Here is a 20,245-nt window from a genome sequence, read left to right as displayed (position 1 = left end):
GAGTCATGTTAGTATAAATTGCATGAAGAGGCTCCATGCTGATGGATCTTTGTACTCACCTGATTTCGAATCACTAGTGACATGCAAACCATACCACATGAGCAAGACCTTGTTTTCATTGAGATGAAATAAGATAGTAACTTGTTGGAAGTGATACATTTTGATGTATGCAGTCCAATGGGTACTGAGGCACGCAGTGGATATCATTATGTTCTTACTTCACTGACGATTTGAGTAGATACAGGAGTATTTACTTAATGAATCACAAGTCTGAAATGTTGAAAAGTTCAAATCCGTTTCAGAGTGAAGTTCGTCGTAACAAGAGGATAAACTGTCTACGATATGATCATAGAAATGAATATCTGAGTTACGAGTTTTGGTACGCAGTTAAGACAATGTGGAAATTGTTTCGCAGTTCATGCCACCTGGAACATCATAGTGTGATGATGTGTCTGAACGTCATAGCCACGCACTATTTGGTATGGTGCATACTATGATGTCTCTTATCGAATTACCACTATCGTTTATGGGTTATGCATTAGAGACAACCGCATTCACATTAAATAAGGCACCACACATTTCCATTGAGATGACACAGTATAGACTGAGGTTTAGAGAAATCTAAATTGTCGTTTCTTGAAAGTTTGGGGTTTCGACACTTATGTGAAAAAGTTTCAGTCTGATAAGCTCGAACCCAAAGCGGATAAATGCATCTTCATAGGATATCCAAAACAGTTGGGTACATCTCCTATCTCAGATTCGAAAGCAAAGTGTTTCTAGAAATGGATCCTTTCTCGAGGAAAGGTTTCTCTCGAAAGAATTGAGTGGGAGGGTGGTAGAACTTGATGAGGTTACTGAACCATCACTTCGACCAGTGTGTAGCAGGGCGCAGGAAGTTGTTCCTGTGGCGCCTACACCAATTGAAGTGAAAGCTGATGATGGTGATCATCGAGCATCGGATCAAGTTACTACAAGCCTCGTAGGTTGACAAGGTCGCGTACTACTACAGAGTGGTACGGTAACCCTGTCTTGGAGGTCATGTTGTTGAGCAACAGTGAACCTACGAGTTATGGAGAAAGCGATGGTGGGCCCAGATTCCGACAAATGGCTGGAAGCCATGAAATCCGAGAGAGGATCCATGGATGAAAACAAAGTGTAGACTTTGGAACAATTACTTGATGGTCATAGGACTATTGAGTAAAGATGGATCTTTAAAGGAAGACGGACAATGATGGTGACAAGTCACTATTAAGAAAAGCTCGACTTGTCGCAAAGATGTTTTCGACAAGATCAAACAGTTGACTATGATGAGACTTTCTCACTCGTAGCGATGCTAAAGGTCTGTTAGAATTATGTTAGTTGTTGATGCATTATTTATGAAATATTGCACGTAGGATGTCAAAACATTGTTTTCTCGACGGTTTCCTTGAGCAAACATTGTATGTGATACAACCAGAAGGTTTTGTCGATCCTAAAGATACTAGCAAGTATGCAAGCTCCAGCGATCCTTCAATGGACTGGTGCAAGCATCTCGGAGTTAGAATATATATACTTTGATGAGATGATCAAAGATTTTGGGCTTGTACAAGATTTATGAGAAACTTGTATTTCCAAAGAAGTGAGTGGGAGCACTATAGAATTTCTGATAGGTATATGTGGTTGACATATTGTGGATCAGAAGTAATGTAGAATTTCTATAAAGCATACAAGGTTGTTTGAAAGAAGTTTTCAAAGAAGTACCTGGATTACGCTACTTGAACGTTGAGCATCAAAGATCTATGGAGATAGATCGAAAGCGCTTAATAGAAGTTTCAACAAGATGCATGCCTTGACAAGTTTTTGAAAGAGTTCAAAATAGACCAGCAAAGAAGGAGTTCTTGGTTGCGTTGTGAGGTGTGAATTTGAGTAAGACTCAAAACCCAACCACGGCAGAAAAAAGAGAATAGACGAAGGTCGTCTTCTATGCCTTAGCCGTAGAATCTAAAGTATGCCATGCTGTGTACCGCACCTGAAGTGTGCCTTGACTCAAAGTATGTTGAGAGGTACAGAGAGTGATCCATGATTGAATCACTAGCAGCGGTCGAAATTTATCCTTAGTAACTAATGGACTAAGGAATTTTTCTCGATTATGGAGGTGGTTAAAGAGTTTGTCGTAAAGGGTTACGTCAATGCAAGCTTTGACACTAATCCGGATAACTATGAGTAGTGAAACGGATTCGTATAGTAGAGTAGATATTTGGAGCATTTCCGAATAGCATGTAGTAGCAGCATCTATAAGATGACATAAAGATTTGTAAAGAACGCACGAATCTGAAAGTTTCAGAACCGTTGACTAAAACCTCTCTCACGAGCAAGACGTGATCAGACCCCATAACTATATGGGTGTTGGATTCGTTGGAATCACATGGTGATGTGAACTAGATTATTGACTCTAGTGCAAGTGGGAGACTGTTGGAAATATGCCCTAGAGGCAATAATAAATTAGTTATTATTATATTTCTTAGTTCATGATAATCGTTTATTATCCATGCTATAATTGTATTGATTGGAAACACAATACTTGTGTGGATACATAGACAAAACACTGTCCCTAGTAGGCCTCTAGTTGACTAGCTCGTTGATCAAAGATGGTCAAGGTTTCCTGGCCATAGGCAAGTGTTTTCACTTGATAACGGGATCACATCATTAGGAGAATCATGTGATGGACTAGACCCAAACTAATAGACGTAGCATGTTGGTCGTGTCATTTTGTTGCTACTGTTTTCTGCGTGTCAAGTATTTGTTCCTATGACCATGAGATCATATAACTCACGGACACCGGAGGAATGCTTTGTGTGTATCAAACGTCACAACGTAACTGGGTGACTATAAAGATGCTCTACAGGTATCTCCAAAGGTGTTCGTTGAGTTAGTATGGATCGAGACTGGGATTTGTCACTCCGTGTGACGGAAAGGTATCTCGGGGCCCACTCGGTAATACAACATCACACACAAGCCTTGCAAGCAATGTGACTTAGTGTAAGTTACGGGATCTTGTATTACGGAACGAGTAAAGAGACTTGCCGGTAAACGAGATTGAAATAGGTATGCGGATACTGACGATCGAATCTCGGGCAAGTAACATACCGAAGGACAAAGGGAATGACATACGGGATTATATGAATCCTTGGCACTGAGGTTCAAACGATAAGATCTTCGTAGAATATGTAGGATCCAATATGGGCATCCAGGTCCCACTATTGGATATTGACCGAGGAGTCTCTCGGGTCATGTCTACATAGTTCTCGAACCCGCAGGGTCTGCACACTTAAGGTTCGACGTTGTTTTATGCGTATTTGAGTTATATGGTTGGTTACCGAATGTTGTTCGGAGTCCCGGATGAGATCACGGACGTCACGAGGGTTTACAGAATGGTCCGGAAACAAAGATTGATATATAGGATGACCTCATTTGGTTACCGGAAGGTTTTCGTGCATTACCGGAAAAGTTTCGGGCTCATCGGTAGTGTACCGGGAGTGCCGGGAGGGGTGCCGGGGACCATCGGGAGGGGTGTCACGCCCCAAGGGGTCTCATGGGCTATGGGAAGAGATAAACCAGCCCCTAGTGGGCTGGAATAAGTTCCCACTAAGGCCCATAAGGTTTGAGAAGGAAAAAACACAAGGTGGAAAGAGTTTCCAAGTGGGAAGGTGGAATCCTACTCCAAGTAGGATTGGAGTAGGACTCCTCCACCTCCAATTTCGGCCAAACCTTTAGGTTTTGAGGCTGCCTCCTCCCCTCCCTCCCACCTATATATACGGAGGTTTTAGGGCTGATTTGAGACGATTTTTCCACGGCAGCCCGACCACATACCTCCACGGTTTTTCCTCTAGATCGCGTTTCTGCAGAGCTCGGGCGGAGCCCTGCTGAGACAAGGTCATCACCAACCTCCGGAGCGCCGTCACGCTGCCGGAGAACTCTTCTACCTCTCCGTCTCTCTTGCTGGATCAAGAAGGCCGAGATCATCGTCGAGCTGTACGTGTGCTGAACGCGGAGGTGCCGTCCGTTCGGCACTAGATCGTGGGACTGTTCGCGGGATAGTTCGCGGGGCGGATCGAGGGACGTGAGGACGTTCCACTACATCAACCGCGTTCACTAACGCTTCTGCTGTACAATCTACAAGGGTACGTAGATCACTCATCCCCTCTCGTAGATGGACATCACCATGATAGGTCTTCGTGCGCGTAGGAAAATTTTTGTTTCCCATGCGACGTTCCCCAACAGAATCTTGTTGACTTCAATACCCAGAAAGAAGTGTAAATCACCAAGATCCTTGAGAGCAAATTATGAGCTTACATCATGCATAAGAGCATTAATGACATTTTGTGAAGAGCTTGCAACTAATATTTATATATATGTATATATATATATATATATATATATATATATATATATATATATATATATATATATATGTATATACATACATACATACATATATATATATACATACATATATATATATACATATATATATATACATATATACTCCCGCGTGGTAGTATATTGAACAAATGGGGTAACTACCTTGTTGTGGCAGCCTTGTTATAAATAAACAATGATGTATCAGCCTTGGATGCAACAAAGCCAAGGTGCCTCAATTGAGAGCTCAACCTTGAATACCACGCTGTTGGTGCTTGCTTATGCCATTAAGAGCTTTGTCAAGCTTGCACATGTAGTGAGGTGTTTTCTTATTCTCATACCCACATGGTTGTCTCATGAAAACCTCCTCTTACAGAACACCATGCAAGAACGCATTCTGAACGTCTAGCTGCTTCAAGCTCCATCCCCTCGACACAACAATAGCTAGCACAAGCCTAATCATTACAGCTTTAACAATAGGACTAAGTGTATCCTCATAATCCTAACCATAATGTTGTTTAAAACCTTTTTCTACTAGACGTGATTTATATCTATGAATAGAACCATCTGCTCTTTTTTTCATTCTCTAGATCCACTTACAGTTATTTTTTTGGGGAACATTGCATGGCAAACAAAAAATTTCATATGCTGACCAAGATCAATCTATGGAGACTAACATCTATGAGAGGGGGGAGTGCATCTATATACCCTTGTAGACCGCTAAGCGGAAGCGTATAGAACACAGTTGATGTAGTCGAACATCTTCGCGATCCAATCACGATCCGTCTCGCGATCCCATCCCGATCTAGTGCCGAACGGATGACACCCCCGCGTTCAACACACGTACAACTCGGTGACGTTCTCTGCCTTCTTGATCTAGCAAGAGGGGGGCACAGAGTTAGCTGAGTTCTCCGACAACACGACAGCGTGGCGGCGGTGTTGGTGGAGCTGATCCTGCAGGGCTTCGCCGTGCACTGTCGAACCGATCTAGAGGAGAAACGAACTAGAGGGAGGGAGAGGGCGATGCGCCTTGGATCGTGGTGCTGCTGCCCTCTCTCCCCTCCACTATATATAGGAGGGAGGGGAAGGGGTGGAGCCCTAGGGTTTCCCCTAGGGTTGGCTGGCCGCCCCAAGGTGGAGGAGCCCACCTCCAACTAGGAGGTGAGGCGTGGGGGGGGGAGTCCTCCAATTAGGACTCCTCCCCTCTCTTCCCTCTTGGCGCATAGGCCCATAGAGGCTGGCTGCCTAGCCCACCGGGAGCTGGTCTGGCACCTCCTAGGCCCATGTGGCCCCACGGGGTGGGTGGCCCCCCCAGTGGACCCCCGGAACCCATTCGTCACTCCCGGTACACTACCGGTAATGCCCAAAACTTTTCTGAATCCCGCATACCTCTTTCTTATATATGAATCTTCGTCTCCACACCATTCCGGAGCTCCTCGTGAAGTCTGGAATCTCATCCGGGACTCCCAACAGACTTCGATCACCAACATACATAACTCAACTATACCAAAACATCACCGAACCTCAAGTGTGCACACCCCGCGGGTTCGAGAACTATGCAGACATGACCCAGACACTCTCTGGCCAATAACCAATAGAGGGATCTGGATGTCCCTATTGGCTCCTACATATTCTACAAAGATCTTTATCTGTTGAACCTCTGTGTCAAGGATTCAGTTAATCCCGTATGTTGTTCCCTTTGTCCTTCGGTGTGTTACTTGCCCGAGATTCGATCGTCGGTATCTCCATACCTAGTTCAATCTCGTTATCAGCAAGTCTCTTTACTCGTTCTATAATACAAGATCCCGTGACTAACTCCTTAGTCATATTGCTTGAAAGCTCATTGCGATGTTGTATTACCAAGTGGGCCGAGAGATACCTCTCCATCATACGGAGTTACAAATCGCAGTCTCGATTCACGCCAACCCAACAGACACCTTCGGAGATACTTGTATAGCACCTTTATAGTCACCCAGTTAAGTTGTGACGTTTGATACAAACAAGGTATTCCTTCGGTGCCAGGGAGTTGCATGATCTCATGGTCATAGAAACAGATACTTGACATGCAAAAAACAATAGCAATAAACTAACACGATCATATGCTACGTTCATAGTTTGGGTCTTGTCCATCACATCATTCTCCTACTGATGTGATCCAGTTATCAAATGACAACTCATGTCTATGGCCAGGAAACCTTGACCATCTTTGATCAACGAGCTAGTCCTTAGAGGCTTATTAGGGACAATATGTTATCTATGTATCCACACATGTATTTGAGTTTCTAATCAATACAATTCTAGCATGGATAATAAACGATTACCATGAACCAGGAAATATAATAATAACTAATTTATTATTGCCTCTAAGGCATATTTCCAACAGTCTCCCACTTGCACTAGAGTCAATAATCTAGTTCACATCACTATGTGATTTACACCCAATGAGTTCTGGGGTTTAATCAAGTTTGCTTTGTGAGAGAGGTTTTAGTCAACGAGTCTAAAGCTTTCAAATCCGTGTGTGCTTTACAAATCTCTATGTCATCCTGTAGATGTTGCTACCACGCTTCATTTGGAACTATTCCAAATAATTGCTCCACTATATGAATCCAGTGAGCTACTCAGAGTCATCCAGATTGTTGTCAAAGTTGCATCGACGTAACCCTTTACGACGAACTCTTTCATCACCTCCATAACTGAGAAACATTTTGTTTGTCCTCAAGTTACTAAGGATAATTTTGACCTCTGTCCAGTGATCCATTCTTGGATCACTCTTGTACCCCTAGACAGACTCATGGCAATGCACACATCAGGTGTGATTCACAACATGGCATACTATAGAGCCTACGGCTAAGGCATAGGGGACAACATTCACCCTTTCTCTTTCTTCTACTGTGGTCGATCTTTGAGTCTTACTCAAATTCATACCTTACAACACAGACAAGAACTCCTTCTTTGACCGGTCTGTTTTTAACTCCTTCAAAATCTTGTCAAGGTATGTATTCATTGAAAGTTTTATCAAGCGTCTTGATCTATCTCTATAGATCTTGATGCTCAATGCTCAATTAGCTTAATCCAGGGTTTCCTTTGAAGAACACCTTTCAAACAACCCTATATGCTTTACAGAAATCCTACATCATTTCCGGTCATCAATATGCAACCACATATACTCATCAGAAGTTCTATAGTGCTCCCACTCACTTTCTTGGAAAATACAAGTTTCTCAAAATCTTTGTATAAACCCAAAAGCTTTGATCATCACATCAAAGCGTATATTTCAACTCCGAGATGATTGCTCCAGTCTATAGAAGGATTGTTGGAGATTGCATAATTGTTAGCATCCTTAGGATCGACAAACCCTTTTGGTTGTATCCCATACAACCAGTCCTCAAGGAAACCGTCAAGGAAACAATGTTTTCACATCCATCTGCCAAATTTTGTAATCGAAAAATGCAACAAGTGCTAACGTAATTCCAACAGACTTTTAGCATCGCTACGGGCGAGAAAGTCTCTTCGTAGTCAACTCCTTGAACTTGCCGGAAACCTCTTTGCAGCAAGTCGAGCTTTCTAAATGGTGACATTTACCATCATCGTGTGTCTTCCTTTAGAAGATCCATTTATACTTAATAGCCTTACGACCATCAAGTAGGTCTTCCAAAGGCAACACTCTATTTTCATGATCCTATCTCGGATTTCATGGCCTCCAGCCATTTGTCGGAATCCGGGCCTACCATCGCTTCTCCATAGCTCGTAGGTTCATTTTTGTCCAACAACATGACCTCCAAGACAGGATTATCGTACCACTCTGGATCAGTACATGTCCTTGTCGACCTACGAGGTTTGGTAGTAAATTGATTTGAAGCTTCATGATCACCATCATTAGCTTCTACTTCAACTGGTGTAGGAGCCATAGGAACAATTTCCTACGTCCTTTTACTCTCTCGTTGAAGTGACGGTTCAAAAACCTCATCAAGTTCCACCATCCTCCCACTCAATTCTTTCGAGAGAAACTCTTTCTTGAGAAAGGACCCGTTTTCATCAAAAAACACTTTGCTTTTGGATCTGAGATAGGAGGTATACCCAACTGATTCCTTTGGGTATCCTATGAAGATGCAATTATCCGCTTTGGGTTCGTGCTTATCAGGCTAAAGCCTTTTGACATAAGTATCACAACCCCAAACTTTAACCAACGACATCTTGGGTTTCTCTAAACCATAGTTCATACGGTGTCATCTCAAGGAATTAAATGGCGCCCGATATACGGTGTCTCTAATGCATAACCCCAAAATGATAGTGGTAGTTCGATAAGAAACATCATAGTATGCACCATATCCAATAGGGCGCTGCTACGATGTTCAGACAGACCATCACACTATGGTGTTCCAGGTGGCACGAATTGTGAAATAATTTCCACATTGTCTTAAATGTATACCAAACTCGCAACTCGGTTATTCATCTCTACGATCACATCGTAGATATTTCATCCTCTTGTCACGACGATCTTCAAATTCACTCTGAAATTGCTTGAAATTTTCAATAATTCAGACTGGTGATTCATCAACTAAATACACATGTATCTACTCGAATCATGTGTGAAGTAAGAACATAACGATATCCACTGCGTGCCTCAGCAGTCATTGGACTGCATACATCAAAATGTATTATTTCCAATAAGTCACTTGCTCGTTCCATCTTACTGAAAACGAGGCCTTTAGTCATCTTGCCCATGTGGCATGATTTGCATGTATCAAGTGATTCAAAATCAAGTGAGTCCAAAAGATCCATCTGCATGGAGCTTCTTCATGCGTTTACACCAACAGACATGGTTCGCATGTCTCAAACAATTCAAAAACGAGTGAGATCAAAGATCCATCTGCATGGAGCTTCTTCATGCATTTTATACCAATATGACTTAAGCGGCAGTGCTACAAGTACGTGGTACTATCATTACTACTTTGATTCTTTTGGCATCAATATTGTGAACATGTGTATCACTACGACCGAGATTCAATAAACCATTCATATTAGGTGCATGACCATTGAAGGTATTATTCAAGTAAACAGGGTAACGATTATTCTCTTTCAATGAATAACCGTATTGCAATAAACACGATCCAATCATGTTCATGCTCAATGCAAACACCAAACAGCATTTAGATTTAACACTAACCCCGAAGGTAGAGAGAGCGTGCGATGGTGATCTCATCAACCTTGGAAACACTTCCAACACACATCATCACCTCGCCATTAGCTAGTCTCCATCTATTCCGTAGCTTTTATTTCGAGTTACTAACATTTAGTAACTGAACTGGTATCTAATACCCAGGTGCTACTAGGAGTACTAGTAAAGTACACATCAACAACACGTATATCGAATATAGTTCTGTTGACGTTGCCATCCTTCTTACTACCAAGTACCTAGGTAGTTCCTCGTCTACACCTTCATCGTCGATGTCTTCCCCGTCTCCATCTCCATCACCCCCAGTCATTCCCCCTCTTCCCTCTTTTCCTTTCGATTACACTCGTCGTCCTCATGTTGTGGATAAGTCCGCTGATACACTATCTTCTGGTGTGTCGTCTTCATCGTCCCAACCTACTTATGGTATTTGGGCTAGGCATTTCCTTCCTCCCAACTGTTATTCTCCTAGCCGATATGGTCTTTTGGATGTTCTTTAGCCTACGTGTTATATTGATGCCGTTTTTTAATAGTGAGTTGTGTGAGGAGGTTTATGTGCAATGACCACATGGGTATTCAGTTCCTAATGGCATGGTTTATCGTCTTCGTCGCTCCCCTATGGCCTTAAATAAGCCCCCCTCCCCTTCTTGGTTTGAGCGTTTTGCCTCTGTGGTGAATCCATCTTGGTTTTCTTCGAGTGTTCATGATCCGACGCTCTTTGTCTGTTTTTCTTCTCATGGTCGCACTTTTCTTCTTCTATGTGTTGATGACATGATCATCACTAGCGATGATTCTGAGTACATTACCTTTGTCAAGGCCCATCTCAGTGAGCAGTTTATTATGCCTGATCTTGGTCCTGTTTGTTATTTTCTTGGGATTGAGGTTTCCTCTACCTCTGATGGAGTTTTTATTTCCCAATAAAAGTAAATCCAAGATCTTCTTTCTCGTGCAGCTCTTAGTGATGAGCGCATTGTTGAGACTCCTATGAAGCTCAATGTTCACCTTCGTGCTTCTGATGGTGAGCCCTTGTCTGATCCAATATGCTATTGTCATCTTGTTGGGAGTCTTGTCTATCTCACTTTCACTTGTCCAAATATGTCCTATTCTATCCATATTCTAGGCCAGTTTGTTTCCACTCCCATTTTGGTTCATTATAGTCAATTTCCGCGTGTTCTATGGTATCTTCTTGGCACGATCTCTTCTTTCCCCGTTCCATCTCGTTACAGCTCCAGACCTATTCGGTTGTTATGTGGGCTAGTGATCCTTCGGAACGTCGTTCTATTTCTGTGTGCTCTGTTTTTTTGGTGGTTCTCTCATTGCCTGAAAGACAAAGAAAAAAACTGCAGTTTCCTGTCCGAGTGAAGAGGCTGAGTTGCGAGCTATGGCTCTATTGATGACAGAGGTGACTTTGTTAAAATGGTTACTAGAGGACTTTGATATTTATGTTACTACACCTACTACCCTCTAGTTAGACAATACATGTGCTATCAGTATTGCGGAACCCCGTGAAGCATGAGATCACCAAGCATATTGGTGTTGATGCCCATGATTTTTTTTCTAGATTGAGATACATGAGAGGTTGAGAGGCCTACGTTTTGGGAGAGATATGTGAAGTTTTTTTTGCCTTCTGGAGAGATACGTGAGATTTGATTACCTGCTAGTTTTTTATGTATTTTCTATTAATCTACACCGTTATAACTCGGTCCCACAAGATTAACGGCTCCTAATTTCTGATTAACGTGGGAATTTCTAGAGTCCATAATTAGTATAGGTATAGATGTTGTCTTTTGATCTTCTACATTTTGGTTTTTGACCTCCCTTAAATACATGTACTAGTGGTTGGGGCCCACCATTGCAGACCGTTTGAGAGGTAGATCTGCGCACCTGGCCTTCACCTCGAACTAGAAATAAAATGTTCTCGCATGAAATCAACATCACATCCCTATCAAAAATAAGAATAAAAAGCCTAGAATTTTTTTTCTTGAAAAGCAAAAGAAAAGGAGTCTCTTCCATTTTGAAAATCTCTAAAAAATAATAAAAAAACTTTCTCATCGTGACCAACGAGCATGCACACATGGCATAGCTGGTTGGCCATCATTCCACCGCACATTAATGGGTTTAATATATGATGGTTTTGGCCTCCGCATAATACAAGTTGCTTTCATAAATGGTATAGAGCTTAGGTCAATTTTTTTCGCAAGTGCAACTCGTGCATGATCCTTCCGCCGCTCCACCTGCTGTCTTGCCCCGTCCGGCTCCTTCCTCTTTTTGGTTCACCCCACCTAGGACACCGCCGCCGGTCCTTGCTCCTTACCAGGCAGCCACCGAGGAGGTTCTCCGCTACCGTCCCCGAATTTCAAGTCACCGCCCGTAGGCCATCCGACGTTGATCCTTCGTTTGTCGCCCGCAAACCGTCCGACGCTGCTCTTCCGACTGCCGCCCGCAGGCCATCCGACCCTACCCGTTGGCTCCTCTTCATCTCGCCCATGAGTCTTCAACTTTGTGTGGTGTTTCTCCCGTGCCAACTGCGTCTCCCTCCAACGTGGCTGCTACTCCCCGAGACCGAATGTGGATAGTGCGTGACGGTTCAGCATGGGTAGGTTATCCCCTGGGCTTCTGATTGTTTGATTAAAAAAAGAGAAAAAGAGAGAAAAAAGAAAGAAAAGGAAAAATAGTTAGAAAGAAAATAAGAGTTTAAAAAACAATGCTTTTCTCGGGTACGCCTCTTTCTCACCGCCCGTTGTTTTTCGTCGATGTTCCATATATTGATCCCGTCTCGCCCATATGCATTTCCTCGGTGCTTGGTACTCATCCGCTGGGAGGTGGTGGTTGTGGCTCTACTTCGACACATTTTAAGACCATCGGTGCTGCTGGCCCCACTACATCGACTCTCTTGGCATCTTCTGTTCTCTATGGTGGTTATTCTTCTATTACACTTTCCACGACTTCCGCACTCGGTGATTTCCGCTCTTCGTCGGTAGGTGTTTCTACCTTGTCCGTTACCAGTGTGTCCCTGTCTGAGCATGAGATTGCGCAACTCTGATGCGTGTTAACTATTTGGGATTCTTCGCCGATAGATTCTGCATGTTTTGCGCCTAAGTTTTATGGCACTGAGAGACCACCCTCTAGTCATTTAGGTACATCCTCATGGATTCTTTATATTGGAGCGTCTTTTCACATGACTTATAAATCTTCCCATTTGACCTCCATTAGACCTGTTATGTCTCATGTTCGTGTTTTTACTGCTGATGGTACTCCTCTCCGAGTCGCTAGTCGAGGCACTCTTAGCACATATTCCTTTCATGTTCCCTCTGTTGCCCATGTTCCTCAACTTAGCATGCAACACTTTTCGGATAGTCAGATTGTTAACTCCAGTTGTAGGCTCAATCTCGATTTTGATTCATGTTTTGTTTAGGATCATTGCACACGTGCTCTGCTTGGTGCTTGCCCTCGATGCCATGATGGTATTTGTAAACTTGATTGGCTTCGTCTTCCCTCTGATGTCACCACCGCTAATATCACGACCCATTTTGCCGCACCTGCTAGATCTTTTCAGTAGTGGCATTATCATCTTGGCCATTTATCTGGTTCTCGTCTCTCATCTCTAGTTCATTGTGGTGTTATGGGGCCTGTGTCCGGTAACACTTTGTTGGATTGTATGGGTTGTAGGCTTGGTAAGAAAATACATCTACCCTATCCTCACAGTGAGTCAGTGTATGAGCGTCCTCTCTATCTCGTTCACTCAGATATTTGGGGTTCGGCTCCTTTCTCTTCGATAGGTGGTCATCGCTACTATATTTTCTTTAGAGACGACTTTACTCGCTACACTTGGATCTCTTTCATGTCTTCTTGAAGTGAGATTTATCTATATAAAAAAAATTGTTGCCATAGTTCTTACCTAGTTCTCCACTCCTATTCGAGTTTTTCGCCCAGATTCCACTCGTGAGTATATCTCCCGTGCATTGAGAGGATTTGTTGCCAAATAGGGTACTCTTTCCCAGTTCTCTTATCTGGTGCTCGTGCTTAGAATGGTGTGGTTGGACGCAAGCACCGCCACCTTCTTGAGACGATGCGTGCGATGATGATACCTGCCTCTCTTCCATCTCAATTCTCAGCTGAGGCGATTTCCACTTCTACCTATCTCATCAACATTCAATCATTTGTTGCTCTACAGGGTGGTATTCTTCTCGAGCGTCGTTCTGATCGTTCTCCTGATTATCCGGCGCTTCGTTCGTTTTCTTGTGTTTGCTATGTTCTTCTTGCCCCATGTGAACACACCAAACTGACTGCTAGTCTATTGAGTGTGTCTTTCCAGGATACAGTGATGAGCATAAGGGTTATCAGTGTTGGGATCCCATTGGTTGCCGGGTGCTTATTTCCCGGGATGTGACTTTTGATGAGTCTTGTCCTTTCTATTCGCATCCATCCTCCTCCACCTTTTCATTGAAGGACATATATATTCTCACGTTTCCAGATACACCTCCCTCTATGCCCCACATTTCTACTCCTCCTTCCATTGTTTCAGATCCGACACCATCGTCTCCCACAGTTTCTTCTTCCCCCTTGCAGCATGAGTCTGCACCTTCATCACCGATGCCTTCCTCGTCTCCACCTTCATCGTCGATGTCTTCCCCGTCTCCATCTCCATCACCCCCGGTCATTCCCCCTCTTCCCTCTTTTACTTTCGATTACACTCATCGGCCTCATGTTGTGGATAAGTCCGCTGATACACTATCTTCAGGTGTGTCGTCTTCCTCGTCCCAACCTACTTATGGTATTCGGGCTAGGCATTTCCTTCCTCCTGAATGTTATTCTCCTAGTTGATATGGTATTTTGGATGTTCTTTACCCTACGTGTTATCCTGATGCCGTTTATTAATGCTGAGTTGTGTGAGGAGGTTTATGTGCAACGACCACATGGGTATTCTGTTCCTAATGGCATGGTCTATCGTCTTCGTCAATCTCTCTATGGCCTTAAACAAGCCCCCTCCCCTTCTTGGTTTGAGCGTTTTGCCTCTGTGGTGACTGCATCTTGGTTTTCTTTGAGTGCTCATGATTCGGCGCTCTTTGTCTATTTTTCTTCTCATGGTCGCACTCTTCTTCTTCTATGTGTTGATGACATGATCATCACTAGCGATGATTCTGAGTACATTACCTTTGTCAATGCCCATCTCAATGAGCAGTTTATTATGTCTGATATTGGTCCTCTTTGTTACTTTCTTGGGATTGAGGTTTCCTCTAGCTCTGATGGAGTTTTTATTTCCCAATAAAAGTACAACCAAGATCTTCTTTCTCGTGCAGCTCTTAGTGATGAGCGCATTTTTTAGACTCCTATAGAGCTCAATGTTCACCTCCGCGCTTCTGATGGTGAGCCCTTGTATGATCCAGTATGCTATTGTCATCTTGTTGGGAGTCTTGTCTATCTCACTTTCACTTGTCCAAATATGTCCTATTCTAACCATATTCGTGGCCAGTTTGTTTCCACTCCCATTTTGGTTCATTATAGTCACCTTCCGCGTGTTCTATGCTATCTTCTTGGCATGATCTCTCACCATCTCTTTTTTTATTCCATCTCGTTACAGTTCCAGACATATTCGGTTGTTATGTGGGCTAGTGATCCTTCAGAATGTCGTTCTCTTTCTGTGTACTGTGTTTTTTTGGTGATTCTCTCATTGCCTGGAAGACAAAGAAACAAACTGCAGTTTCCTGTCCGAGTGAAGAGGCTGAGTTGCTAGCTATGGCTCTTTTGATGACAGAGGTGACTTTGTTACGATGGTTACTAGAGGACTTTGATATTTATGTTACTACACCTACTACCCTCTTGTTAGACAATACATGTGCTATCAGTATTGCGGAACCCCGTGAAGCATGAGATCACCAAGCATATTGGTGTTGATGCCTTTTTTTTGTGTACTGCTCTGCAGGATCATGGTATTGCTCTTTGGTATGTGCCTTCCGAGTTATAGTTGGCAGACTTCTTCATGAAGGCTCAGACTAGAGCACAACATGGGTTTTATCTCTCCAAACTCAGTGTTGTGGATCCACCATGAGTTTGAGGGCGGTGGGTGTTAGAGTTATATTTATGTTGTCTTTTGTACTTCTACATTTTGGCTTTTTTGCATCCCTCATGTACATGTATATATGATGGCTTTGGCCTCTAGATAATACAAGTTGCTTTCATAACAAATGTCAAGTTGCTTTCTTACTCGAAAGCTCTTGTGCGGTAATCGAAAGCCGGATGTTCGATGCTTAAAGAAAAAACATAGGTGTTGCTCTGTTGTCTGCTTTGAGGTTTCCACTAGTCGGGGAGACCAAATAAAAACGAGTAGGAAGGTAATCCAAAGTCTAGTGTTAAAATATATTGGTTCCTACCTCTTGATGGATAATTGAAAACACACAACAAGAAGGAAAAAAGATTACATCTCGAACCATTGCGAGCAGCTTAGAATTCTAGAGTGGAAAAGTATGATTCGTTCATTCGGAAGAAAGGATGTAGAGCCAAAGAGCATACTTTGGATGTTATGACCTATTCTAAAAAAGTACTTGAACTTCAATCCGCTAAAAAAAGAAAAGGTACAAAAACCAAATGACCAACAATAGCACAAGAACCCGACATTGTTAGGTTACATGATAAGGATCCTATGTTAATTAAAGAAACTCTCAAACCTCAAATTATGATTTGCATCATACATACATAAAGTTATTGTCTTGATCATGGAAAGTTAAGAAATCTCTTAGTTTTCATGTGGATGTGTTTGTGTGATGGCAATATCTAGTAGTTTGAAATGATAACACATTGTTTACTTTCCTAGTGATATGGCGAAGTGTCTTACTATGTATCCCATCACAACGAATAATATATTGGTGAAATATTCTCTATCCTTTTAAGTTTTTTCTAGATTTAAATTTAATCACTAATTTGTAAAGGACGAAAGCATCCGCTGGGCGTTAGTTTTGATTCTCATTAATACACATCTGATGGAATTTACTCAAGACTCCGGGATTTGGTACGATCTAACCTTTGTGTGTCCAATACATGAAAGAGAGAATTCCTTATTTGGCCCTTTCTTAAATTCTTCTTCCCTATTTGGCCCTAAATATTATTTTTTTCCCTATTTGACATCTAAACTTCATTTCCTTCCTAATATGGCCCTGTAGTGCAATCTGAACACTAACGGTGTTAAATGTGGTTGTAAAATGACTCTTTTGCCCTTGATGAATTGTGGGAACAAAAGTTACTCTCTAGTGTGTGTGACATATTTAAGCCAATAAAAACGTACCAGTAGTTCCATTTTGGATGCTTTCAACGGTTATTGAGCTACTGGTACGTTTTTATTGGCTTAAATATGTCACACACACTAGAGAGTAACTTTTGTTCCCACAATTCATCAAGGGCAAAAGAGTCATTTTACAACCACATTTAACACCGTTAGTGTTCAGATTGCACTACAGGGCCATATTAGGAAGGAAATGAAGTTTAGATGTCAAATAGGGAAAAAAATAATATTTAGGGCCAAATAGGGAAGAAGAATTTAAGAAAGGGCCAAATAAGGAATTCTCTCTACATGAAAATAGTGTACTTCATGATCATGCCTTTATGATATTCTGATATATGGGAATTGGAGACCTTTTGAGAAAACTATATTAGTTGATGTGGAAATTGCTTTGTATGGGAGGAAAAACCCACAATTCATGTTTGATGTGGACTCTATTTGTTATGGGTGTACTGATCTACTAATCAAGACCAAGAAAATCATTGGTCCATGATAAAGGGAATGTATGCTAAGTTTATCAAGGAGAACATGCTAGTCTTTATGAATTACCATTTGATATTTATGTTTAAGAACCTACTCTAGTAAAGACTGGTTGGCTGATTCGTTATCTTTTGGTGATAATATTAAACAGTTAATCATGTAGTTCTGTAATTCAGGGGAAGGTTTCTGTTAAATATTTCCAGTTTTGAACTCTATTTAGAATTTCAGATATAGTAGTCATTGTAATAACACAGTGCAAACTGAAGTACACCTCATTCTCCTTGCCTTTGCACATAGGTAACAAACGGCAATGGATATCTAAAGGAAGTGGTGAAGCAACCGCTGAAGGTAGTTCCGAGGAGGTAAATACATTTGTAGTCAGTGGTAAATTGAAAGTAGAAATTAATTTGAACAAATTAATCTGCAACATAAAAAAGAATATATATCATGGCCTGGCTTGAAGATGGGTGCTGAATCATGTGCATATAAAGAAAATAATTGGAAAACTTGTTCTTTTTATTATTTCGTTGTTATCATTCATTTGAACTACCATAATATTTATTGAAATTGTCAATTTGATATTCATTTCATAATTAATAAATAAAAACTTGGATGCTACTGCAATTACTCGTGTGTGTTTCAGATGAAAACTAAACCACTTTGACTTGATTATCTTTTGCACCATTTGCTATTGATGATTTGTGATTGTGTTAGTTGCATTTAGTCCCTTGTTGTGAAACTTCAAGCAGACGACTTCTGCATGTATAAATTCAAGTAAATTAAACATTGTAGACAATGTTCAACAAAAAAATTACAAAGCTCTTTGCACCATGAGAGTATGAAGCCTTTGATTATATATAAAAGTTGTGCTTACTCATGCACATATGAAAACTGAAATAAACATAAATCTAGTTTTATCAAAGATAGATAGATACATAGATAGACATTTAGGTAGAAATGGATAGATTTCTCACATAATCAACCATCTAGCACACTAGCCTCGTAAACTACATGTAAAAGACAATTTAGCAGGACATAGCGCCTATTACTGATTTGATGTCATTAGCGATATTCTTGGCATCTGCTGCAATACCAGCCAATCCTCTCCTTGCTAACCCAGCACAATAGAGCCCATTTTCACCTTTCCAGTGATTCGGATATTCTTTGATGGGTAGTCCATTGCCATTTAACATGCTCTCACCATTCTAGGATAAAAATAAAATAGGGCCTGTTAGCGGATTTAATAATTGTTGCACCAAGAAAACAAAGTCAAACATATCCAAACATAAATATTCAATGTTGTTACCTTGAGCCATATATTTGCTGTGCTTTTGTATCCTGTTGCTAACACAATCACGTCGAATGATATTTTTTTCCTGCACTGGAATTCAACCATGTCGCCCATGATCTTACTAATGCTCCCGTGAACCTATAAGAGATGAACAAAATATTGATAACTTGGCATATGAATACATCATGTGTTATGAAATTTATGTCATGTCAAGGATATACTTACTTTGATGATACCTTTTTTGATTAACCCAACAGTGCCAACATCAATAATAGCGGATCGGCCAGTTTTTGACTTGAGGATCATTGGACCCATTTTGGGCGTCGTGATGCCATGTCTCGATAGGTCTCCAAATATTAATTTCACCGCCATCAAAAGGAGGTTATCCACTAGATTCAGTGGAAGACGATGAACGAGTGTCATCCCCAACCGGATTAATTCCTTTGTCATTACATGAATCTGCAACCACAAAATATGTCACATATCTTTTGAAGCATGCATGACAAAATAAAATACCATAGAATCATCTTGTCAAGAGTTATTTTTTGGTCTTGAAGTTCGTTAGTTGTTTCGGCATGTTATAAAACACTCTATCGCTTTTTACTCTTAAATACTTTCTACTAATAACTCTTAAGAATTGCATCCCCTCTAGTGGTGAGTATAATACAAAATTATATAATATATAGTGCATGTACATACCGGGCTTCGTATAACAATTGAAGCATTGCAACCATGGGTCGCAAGGTCATAAGCAATTTCCATTCCGGAGTTGCCAGATCCAACCACTAATACATTCATGCCAGAGTAGCTCTTTCCTGACTTGTAGCTTGAGGAGTGCATCACATCACCCGGAAAACTTTGCAATCCAGGGATCATTGGAATATTCTCTGCACTATTTTCACCACTTGCCACAACAAGAAACTTTGCTGTGAACTTGACTATTGTGCTCTTCGCCATGTCATGTATCACGATGGACCAACATTTTTCGTCATTGTCATATGTGGATGACTCCACACTAGTGAGATACTTGGGTTGAATATTGAAATGCTCAACATAGTCATCTAAGTATTTCACAAACATGGTTTTTGGTATGTATGTTGGCGCATCTACTGGGTATGACATGTGTGGCAACTCACAAAACTCCTTTGCAAGATGTAGCTTGAGGCGATCGTAGGCGCGGTTGCGCCAAAGCGACGCGCTACAACTTTCACGCTCGACAATGACATAGGGAATTGAGAATTGGCTAAGGCATGCTGCTGTTGCAAGGCCTGCCGGCCCAGCGCCGACAATCAACACTACAACATTGTCCATTTCAAAGAGAAGAGTTGACAAAGTTGTGGGATGGGTGCAATCCTAGGCTGGAGTTTTTGCTTGTTTTCTCGATGAATATTTCGATGCATATGCACACATATATATACTGATATGTTTCATGTGTCAATCTATTTAGATTTAGGAATGAAAAGGGTAAATATTTATTGATGCCTTATCCTGGTGTGTACGAGTATTCCATCTAATGGTGTGAAAACGTGTCCAGATACATAATAGGGGATACATAATAGGCAGGAAACACACTTTTCTTCGATTGCTTTTATTGGAAACCTATCAAACGGCTTTGGATATGTTTAGACTA

The 20,245-nt window shown here is 41.6% G+C and overlaps 1 protein-coding gene across 1 annotated transcript; it reads right to left on the bottom strand.

The window, feature by feature from the left end:
* Nucleotides 1–18,175: 18,175 nt before the first annotated feature.
* LOC123411852 (probable indole-3-pyruvate monooxygenase YUCCA10) lies at nt 18,176–19,980 on the bottom strand. The gene is made up of 4 exons (XM_045104811.1): nt 19,315–19,980; nt 18,841–19,074; nt 18,631–18,753; nt 18,176–18,529 (listed from the first exon to the last, which is right to left on the bottom strand). The coding sequence occupies exons 1-4, from the start codon at nt 19,924–19,926 to the stop codon at nt 18,350–18,352; spliced, it is 1,149 nt and encodes a 382-aa protein (XP_044960746.1). The 5' UTR covers nt 19,927–19,980; the 3' UTR covers nt 18,176–18,349.
* Between the last annotated feature and the right edge of the window lie 265 nt (nt 19,981–20,245).

Source organism: Hordeum vulgare, chromosome 7H (genome assembly GCF_904849725.1).
Source record: "Hordeum vulgare subsp. vulgare chromosome 7H, MorexV3_pseudomolecules_assembly, whole genome shotgun sequence".
Classification (NCBI taxonomy): Eukaryota; Viridiplantae; Streptophyta; class Magnoliopsida; order Poales; family Poaceae; genus Hordeum; species Hordeum vulgare.
Note: the sequence above shows the minus strand (reverse complement) of the source record. Positions and strands in the feature narration are given on the sequence as shown.

Coding starts and splice junctions, on each gene's coding strand:
- LOC123411852 (XM_045104811.1), bottom strand. CDS start 19,926: ATGGACAATGTTGTAGTGTTGATTGTCGGCGCTGGGCCGGCAGGCCTT. Junction 19,075..19,314: donor CAATTGTTATACGAAGCCCG/GTATGTACATGC, acceptor TTGTGGTTGCAG/ATTCATGTAATGACAAAGGA. Junction 18,530..18,630: donor CAGCAAATATATGGCTCAAG/GTAACAACATTG, acceptor TTTTTATCCTAG/AATGGTGAGAGCATGTTAAA.